The sequence below is a fragment of the Anneissia japonica genome, unplaced genomic scaffold (genome assembly GCF_011630105.1).
Source record: "Anneissia japonica isolate Jap-2015-1 unplaced genomic scaffold, ASM1163010v1 scaffold1078_len308785_cov188, whole genome shotgun sequence".
In the NCBI taxonomy this organism is placed as follows: domain Eukaryota; kingdom Metazoa; phylum Echinodermata; class Crinoidea; order Comatulida; family Comatulidae; genus Anneissia; species Anneissia japonica.
The window spans coordinates 1-9514 of NW_022725562.1; the positions used below are offsets into that span (position 1 = coordinate 1).

General features: G+C 36.2%; 1 protein-coding gene across 1 annotated transcript; it reads right to left on the reverse strand.

The window, feature by feature from the left end:
* Positions 1-2975: 2975 nt before the first annotated feature.
* LOC117112746 (flocculation protein FLO11-like) lies at positions 2976-6562 on the reverse strand. Its single transcript, XM_033255893.1, has 2 exons — positions 6174-6562; positions 2976-5244 (listed from the first exon to the last, which is right to left on the reverse strand). Exons 1-2 carry the CDS (start codon positions 6460-6462, stop codon positions 4460-4462), a joined length of 1074 nt encoding a protein of 357 aa, XP_033111784.1. The 5' UTR covers positions 6463-6562; the 3' UTR covers positions 2976-4459.
* Between the last annotated feature and the right edge of the window lie 2952 nt (positions 6563-9514).

Genomic DNA, 9514 nt, shown 5'->3' on the forward strand with positions numbered 1-9514 from the left:
ACATTTGTGTTCATAGCAGAAACTTGACTATGTATATATATATATATATATAGTAGTTACAGAGATAAAAATCAACTGAACTCTTAGTTGGAGGTACACTTCAGGTCGCTTTTGTATCATACATTCAATTAGACCTACTTGATTTGATTTATTATATTTCTTGTAAATAAAATTATCTACTGACAAAATTTAACAGAACTAAACCTTGCGACGTGGGTCAATGATCAGTATTGGCATATTTGTTTAAAAAAATGGTCCAATCCAATAAACAGAAACATTGTGTTAATGAATATTTTGCGATCACTATCAAGTCTCAACAGCTAGTATGTGTAGGGATATGCATATGCATTAAAACATATCAAAGGTCAGAACAGCATCTCCGGTCACTTTTTGGTGCCAAAATTAACTCTCCACCACCAGTGGTTGTGGAGGTATGAAGATTCTGTTGCTATGACCTTCAAACATGTCGAAGGTCAGAAACGGCTTTTCCGGTCGTATTTTAGTAAAATATTCCATTAGAGCAAATAGAAATTAACTCTCTACCTCCAGTGGTTGTGGAGATAATAAGGACTCAATAACTAAGACAATTGAAACATGTCAAATGTCAAAAACAGCATTTCCGGTTACTTTCTAGCAAACTTTTTTATTAGACCAAATAGAAACATTAATTTTTAAAATTAATTCCAAACATATTGACACCACAATTAACTCTTTACCACCAGTGGTTGTGGAGATATAATGACCCTATTGCTATGACCTTGAAACGTGTCAAAGGTTAGAAACAGCACTTCCGTTCATTTTTTAGCAAAATGTTCTATTAGACCAAATAGAAACATGAATGCTCTAAACAAATAGGCAAAAATTTACTCTCTACCACCAGTGGTTGCGGAGATATGACGACCCTATAGCTATGACCTTTGGCCCTGACCTTTTACCACGTTTTGAAAATGTGTTACCAAGCCAAAAATGATTCTTGGACCACCCTAAACCAATTTCTGAAGTCAAATTTTCTGGACCTCATAGTGCATACAAAACATGGTCTGGCTACTAGGGTAATAGTTTCCACGTCCTCATCTCAAATAAAATTTGTGCATAATTACACCTGTGCATTGCAATATTATAGGTGGCGCCAACTAATGTGAGGTGTATCGTTTACATTGAAGTGTTGGAAACTATCTGGTAGGCCTACTTAAAAAATTATAAAGACCTACCTGAAAGAGTATGCCTATTGGTCAGGTGAAAAACAATTGATTGAAATTACGGTCAATCGTCGAAATGCAATCTGGGTGATAATTTAATTGTACTCTAACTACAGGGCTAAATCACTTGGTAAGTATCAACTTTATTTATAAGAGCTTGAAAAGTGGTACATTCAAAATAATTATTTTTAGCTCTTAATGTAACTATCGACCCCAGACTTAAGGCAGTTTTTGCCTATTATAATGTTAGTGTTCAGCTATCAATATTGACGTAACATCACTTCATTTATTTTAAATATCATCATTTATTTTAGCCGTTTTTGTTGAAAAAAAAAAATGTTATAGCATACAACTGGATACACACACAAACGTACATAGCAGACAGTGGTGTATCTTGAAATCGGAGGGAGGGAGGGTTGATGGGAGCTGGTGGGGTGGAGCGAAAGTGAAGTGGGGATTGATGATTAAGTGAGGGACGCTATCTCGCAAATAAGGTGACTTTCAACTACATGAACGTTTTTTTTGCTTTGAACATGGGGGAGGGAGGGTGCTACGGGATAGGGAGGGAGACTAGTGGATGGAGAAGGGGAAGAGCTTTTTTGGGATGGGGTGGCACTCTTTAGACACACCACTGATAGTATACATAGGCAGTTATGTCCTTTAGATTAGCGCACGTCACGACTTATCGGTACACGGTCGACTGTGCCGATAACCTTGTCTATCAGTGTACTGAAATGTTCATAGTTTGCTCGACTGGATTGTTTGCCTGTAAGGCTGTGAGTTTAGTTATTTATAGAGCATAAATACCAAAGTCTTGTGCTTAACATGAAAAGACAACAGAACAATAGACCAAGGTACGTACGAAATAGAATGTAAGATAGAACATAATCATATCTGTAAACCGGGAGTCAATGTTTATATAACCATCATTTATCTGAGTTCGACAGCATTATTTAAAATTAAATTGCAACACAAGGTAAAGTACAGACCAATGTACAAATCGATGATGATCTGTGATATTTTGTTGGATATGAAAGGTCTGTCGCCGCAGCGACAGTTTTTATCAATAAATTTATGTCTCAATCTACAGAATTATATATGTCTATGCTTATAAAAGCATCTGTGGTCAAATAGCTTTCCGCCTGTTTAACTCTGATATCTAGGTCTTTGCTGATTTATACACTTTTTACCATTTTACCATACAAAAATAAATTAATACGAAGTCTTCATAATATTCGTGCAATGCTTAATGTGTAGTTAGGATTCCATTAGGCCCACTATACCGTAGTTGCAGCAATAAACCTCGTTACAAAACATCGATGGTGCCTTCTGAACTCAATAAAATACCCAAACGATATAATATTTTCTGTCAATTACAATAGTGTCACCACGATTTTCCCGAGGATTTCTTTTCTCCCCACCGAGCTCTTATGGTGCCAGTCCTGGTAAGATGATTTTAAAATATTTTTTTTTCTACTATCTGGATACAGGACTGACGTTGCCATCATGATGAAATGCGGCCAAGTCACAGAAAGAGAACGAAACACGAGACTGGGAAGAAAAGGGGAAAAGATGAATAAACAAATAAATAATTAGATTAATTCAATGAAACAGTGATTTTAAAATAAATTATTAAAACTGTTGCATGAGAAACGATTTAACAGCAGTTTTGAAGCTGTCATTGTCAGGAGATGTGAGGAAAAATAGAAAAAGGAAGAGAGTTCTAAAGTCGACTCGTCAGGCTAGGCAAGTTAATGAAAGAAATAAACAACAAAATGACAGTTTGTATATACTCTTAATAATAATAATATTATTATTATTGTTAATATCATTATTGTATGTTCATAAGCCTATATCTTAACTCATTAATATAAACATAAATAACCACATGAAGACTGCTTCATTGCTTGCAATAGTAATTTAAATCTAAGAAGCGAAAAAAACCATAGTAACCACCCCCCTCTCCTCTTTTAAAGTGGGACACCCCTATTTAGGGGACACTTCCGTGCAGCGAGTGGAAATATTATCTTTTAACACTATGGCGAACTCCTCATGCCGGCACGGACTCTTTATAAGTGTGCACAGACGCACAACGCACATGTACACTTCTTGAATCTGAAGCACTGATCTCTACTAATACTATATTAGCTATTATAGTAGAGATCAGTTATCTGAAGTGATAGTACGCAAGTTCTGGCAACAATCGAAAAGAAGTAACGTCTATTACAACATTTAGTTGCTTATTTTGTTTCAACGATATTAAACGATAAACCATCTAGCAGCTGCTAATCAGTTTGAATACTAAACTACATAGGCCCTAAAATATTATGTTAAAACATCTTGAAAATATCTTGCATCTATTTAAATATAATTCACACCACTTCAAGCAGAACGCACACATTATAATCACGTACTTTAAAAATAACATGATTGCATACATACCGTACATACAAAAACGTACATAATGTACATACCATATATAAATCATAATATATATATATATAAATATATATATATATACATATATATATATATATACATATATATATATAACAATTGAAAAACTTAATTATGATATTTTTTTAAAGATTAGTTAAATGTACATAATATGGCGAGTAATGTTTTTCTTTGATATAAAACAATCATATCACTTTTTAATTCAGATGAATTCAGATTCAGCAAAAAGAAAAAAATATATATAAAAGGAGCCTAAACGCCATTGACTTAATATGGCTCATATAAGTTCAGTCGACTGACCTAAATATATATTAAATATTATTTAAAAAATAATAATAATAATAATAAATAAAAATAATAAATTTTATACTTTTTCAATTCAATTCATTTCAACCACAGCTTATTTGCATTTTATAATAATTCAAAATCATCATCATCACATGCGCTGATCCACCTCTTGTAGGCCTGGTATAAGCAGCCGGTAGTACATCAGTGTTCTCTCAGTGGTCTTTTGGCTGTATTCTAAATTATCCAGTGATTATTGTATGTATAATGTATTTTAGGTCTTTTAATTTAAAACAACAGCCCATTAAATACGACCATGACATCAACACTGATATAATATTCTATATGAAGTTAACAAAATTAAATCAGGAGAAATCAGAATACGGAAGTCTACAGTCAAAATAGACCTTATAGTCAAGTTAGGACTAATGGTGGCCCATTATACAAGATGTTCTGCAGTATGCTATTTTAGGCAGGCTTATTCGTATTAAGTTGAAAACCCAAATGACTTTCACAGACTAGGGCGACGGTGTGAGATCTGTCGACCAAGTTACGGTGCTCAAGTCACCTGTGGTTGAATCTACAGCTGTAGTTGTTGGCACAGATGATGTGTGATCTGTCGACTCCGTTACGGTGCTCAAGTCACCTGTGGTTGGCGATTCATCACTAGTTGACTGCACCTCAGTCGTGCTATTTGTGATGGGTGTAGTCACTTCTTTTGTACTAGTCTGCATGTCATTTGTGGCGTCAGATGTAGGCCTACTTATCAATGGTGTAGTAACTCGATTACTCGCTGTCGTAATTCTGGCTGTGGTTTGTGAAGTACTTGTGTCGGGTGTAATAGCTCTTTGACTTGTAGTTTGAACCACATCCGTCGATGATGTAGGCCTATTTGATGGTGTAGTAACTCCATTACTCATTGTCGTAATTCTGGCTGTGGTTTGCGAAGTACTTTTGTCGGGTGTAATATCTCTTTGACTTGTAGTTTGAACCACATCAGTCGGTGATGTAGGCCTATTTGGTGGTGTAGTAACTCGATTACTCATTGTCGTAATTCTGGCTGTGGGTTGAAAAGTATTTGTGTCGGGTGTAATAGCTCTTTGACTTGTAGTTTGAACCACATCAGTCGGTAATGTAGGCCTAGTTGATTTTGTAACTCCTTTACTTGTCTGAGTCACTCCTTCAGTAGTAGCCTGTGATGTACTTTCCACTGAAGTCTCGCTTTTATGTTCATTTGTAACCGTAGTTGTGTTTTGTATATCAGTCACTCCTTCTGGCAGTGTTGAATTTATCGTCACCAATTCTGTTAAACAATAAATGTTGAAAAAGACTTTATTTTATAAGATAAAATTTAAAATAGTAAAAAATAAATGAAAACTCGAAAGCAAAAAAAGCAAGAATAATCTTTTAATATCATTTTCGTAGAAGGGCAATCTTCATGATTCCCGACAATTCCAGAATGAACAGAAAAGAAACACATTTAAGACAACATTTAAATTTAGCTTAACACATCTGGATAAAATGAAACATTGTCATTACAGGTAACTTGATTAACAATGTACTTTAGTTCGGTTAACGACAGCGGTGGCACTAGGATTTCCCCGACGGGGCGTCCCATGTCCCCGACGAAAAATAGTGGGCCTGGTCGGGCGTCGCTCAGAATCTCTCAAAAGAAGCCCCGAAAAATATGACAATTTAAGGGTTTCAAAGGCTTATTTAATTGATTTTGTATATATAGAAAATACATATAAATATTTTTCCTCCCCAACGATAACACCATTTTGAAACATCGACTACAAGAAATTGTATAAGGATTGTATAAGACCTGCAGTGTTACGATAATGGAGAATTGTACTAGCATGACCTACTAATAATAGGTACAATTCTCCATTAATTTAAAAAAAAGAAGAAAACTAAAACAAGGCAAAAGCATTACATTTTTAAGCCCATAGTATAGGTTTGAAGTGTTACTTTTTTAAAATATTGTTACTGTTGTTTTAATGACTGCATCATCATTACCATTATTATTGTCATTATTATTATTATTATTATTAATGTTGCTTCCTGCTGCTGTGTCTGTTTTATTTATTAACCAATATTAAAATTGACATTCTTGACATTGACAACAGAAAGGTGTTGCTCGTGATGGAAAAATATAGTAAAATGGTTTAACGTGAATGTGTAGTTTAAGAAAAAGACGCGAGTTGAGATTATTCAAACGGATGGACTTACCGGTAATTAATTCGTCAGAATCATCACCTGGTATCAACACTACACACAAAACTGTAGTGATGACAACAACAAGTACAAATGTTACACCAATCCCGATTGCTAAGCTATGAGTTGCAATCCACGATTTGGGGACATCGCTTTCACCTCCTTCTACGTCGCTGTCGACTAAAGTTGTGGTGGATTTTGCCGTGTCATTTACGACTTTATTCTCTTCTTCTACTGTTCCAGGAATTGAAACAGTACTAAGCTCTACATTCTCATTTTCCTCGTGTTCGTCCATATTATCCATGATTGCACTCGATTAGGGTGAAATTGAAATTTTTATGAATTTTTGAATCAACCGTTAGTCTTGGTGGCTAAAGTGACTGTGCTTTTACTCACAAACCATACGGTTTATATTCTATAAATATTATCTAAAATAGTTATCAAAATGTCAACAGAAACATCTAACAAACTCGATGTCGAGTAAACAGCAACGCATCAAACACTTACAACATTTCCATGGGGACGGATAAACAAATCTAAAGGTTGATATTTAAAGTATGCGTATACTGTACCGTGATCTGGTAGACGGTTTCCAAACATTACTGTGGAAGTGGATAATGTTAACCTGGTTGAGACAACTGCAGCTTATACAATAAACGCTATGTAGGAAATATTCCGAAGATGCAGAACTTACACCGAGTAGGATTAGACCACATAAAAACTATCCTCCTATTCAGATAAAAAATGTAACTAAAATACAGTAGGCCTATTCTCCGTAACATATCTTTTGAGTTCCAGCAGTCATGGAGTCGCCTCAGCCCCACCATGGCTAGGGGTGAGGCGTAAAAAATATTAAGGATGGAGCAACTTTAAATGCCTGAAATGGCGTTCTCAGATTTAAAATATGACATGGGTGAGGCTGGGTGAGATGAACAAATTCAGGGGTATCCTGATATAGCACTTTTTACGTGTCATAATTTGACTTGTTGACTTCGTTAAATTTTTTAAATCATTCCTGATGACGACATAATTAATGTCGAAATATTGAATCCCAACACGATGGCGTGTATTCCAATACTTGGAGTATGTATTATACTTTCTTATCGTTAAATTTTAAGTAGATAAAATAATGATTTTGCAACAAAATTGTAAAAATGCAGGTGAGAAAATACTCAACTCAATAATATAACTTCAGCATGCACCAAGGTTGAGACTGGGTATAAAGTAAGGATGTAACCAGTGCCATGGGCGCGATCGGTGGGGCTGAGGTGGTCTACATTCTCCATCTGCAAAAGTCCCTCTTTGGGCCCAGCTCTATCTTAAATTACTGGATCCGTCACTGGATATTTTGAAAATTTCGTATGGAAATAAATGTTAATTGCATCGCTTAAAATCAATTAAAAGGCGTCAGAGCTTCCGGGTGCTTCGGCCCCCTGGTCCGGAGGCTTTATTTTTCATTTCGTCTCCCCCCCCCCCAACGTTTAACCACGGATCGACGCCCTTGACCAGTGCCACCGAGAGAGGGCATGGGGAAGATTCCCGGGGCCCAAGCTTACCAGGAAGCCCATAGAAGTTGCAGGTATCATTCTTTTTTCAATATTTTTTTTCCAAAATAATAATTACTATTTTGAGCCCTCAATAATGGCATGGGTCCCCCTAATAATGGGCCCTTCCAGATTAAGAGCCCCCACCCATCCCCACCAAATAAAAAAAAAGAAAATAGCGCCTTGGGCTTCGTTGCTGGAGGCCCATACCAACCCTTGCCCGTGTGACGGTTTTCCCTCTTGGCGGCCCGGGATATAACAGCCTGCGCTTCCAAACGGTTTCAAAGGGTCTTACTTTGACAGTATTTGAAAACACAACATTTTTGTTAATTATGAAAAAAAAAAATACTAGTCTTAAGTGATTTTTGTGCAAAAAGCAACGTATGCAACCACCCTGTCCTAGGAGGATGGGAATATACTGGCACGATTAAGAGATTATCCCGGGCACATCTTGTAGATTGGAATATGGTTTATTTAGATACATGATTCAAAATCATGAAATATCTATAAATTAAAAGATCTCGGGAATACCATATAGAGCAGTTGAGTATACAAAACCAACTCTCCTCGGACAACATTCCGGTTATTTCCAAGTCTAGGTTTTGGGGCCAGTTGATCACTCATGAAAGTGAATATGTATTTAGTTGAGGTTGTATTAGGCATAGGGCCTATATAAGTTTAAAGAAGTGAATATTGTTCATTTGTTATTTTTTCACTTTGACTTTTACAGGAGGTGGGGCGCTAAAAATTTAGGTGTTGGCCATTCCCCCCACCCCCATTTCTTGACTACGCGCTGATTCTGTGTAGTTTTTACTTCTAAGTTCAACTTGATTCCACAACCTTTGAAGATGCTCCCCTCTCACCTTAGGTCTCAAGACGTAACGCTGAAACTGATGTGTTTTTGTTTTTACATTGAGCAAGTTGCAGGTTGCTGTATATGACTTAATGGACCTGATAGTATATCTACCAGTATAGGCTGTTGCTCCAGAATGGTTGAAATCAAGAAATAAAAGAAAAAAAATCGACAATCATCAGTTACAACAATGAAATTACATTCCTTGGTCATTAAAAGAATAAAGAACTTATAAGTTAACATTCTCTTCGACAAATTGTGGTTTTCCTCCCAGACAGGAGGGAGGAAGATCTCCCCGACAAGGTGCCCTACTCCCATCCTTCTCTCTGTGTCTGAGCTACTCTCGTCCAAGTGTAGATTGTTTCACTATCATGCTTTTATTATTTATTGGGAGGTCCTGCAATTTGTCGTCGACGCTGTTTCCCATTAAATAAGTGTATAGTACAGACCCGTAGCGTGACTTAATTTGCGGGAGGTTCATTTCAGTGGAAAGTGGAACCTTTGGCTTGTATGATCTCCGATACTCTGAAAAACATTGTGAATATATCTACGAATATCAATTTTTGTTGTTTTTAAATGTGGACCATCTCCAGTTTTTGGGCGGTTCGTCGTAACCCCATTAACCCCCCCCCCACGCTACGGGCCTGTAGTATTATACGGAGCCCCTAAATGGTCATGGTTACAAAAAAAATATTAAACTATTTTGAGGGAACGAAATAATATATTCATGGAATAAAATAATATTTCGAGGGAACGGAATCATTTCGAAATATTATTTCGTTCCCTCAAAATATTATTTCGTTCTCTCGCAATATTGTTTCTTTCCCTTAATTGGATTTTAATTCCCAACATAACAATAGTTGTTTAAGACACATAGACAGTCTCGGGTTCGAATCCCGGTTGAGATACCTATTTTTTCACATTCGATGATCGCTCATTTTCAACGTTTAAATGTATAT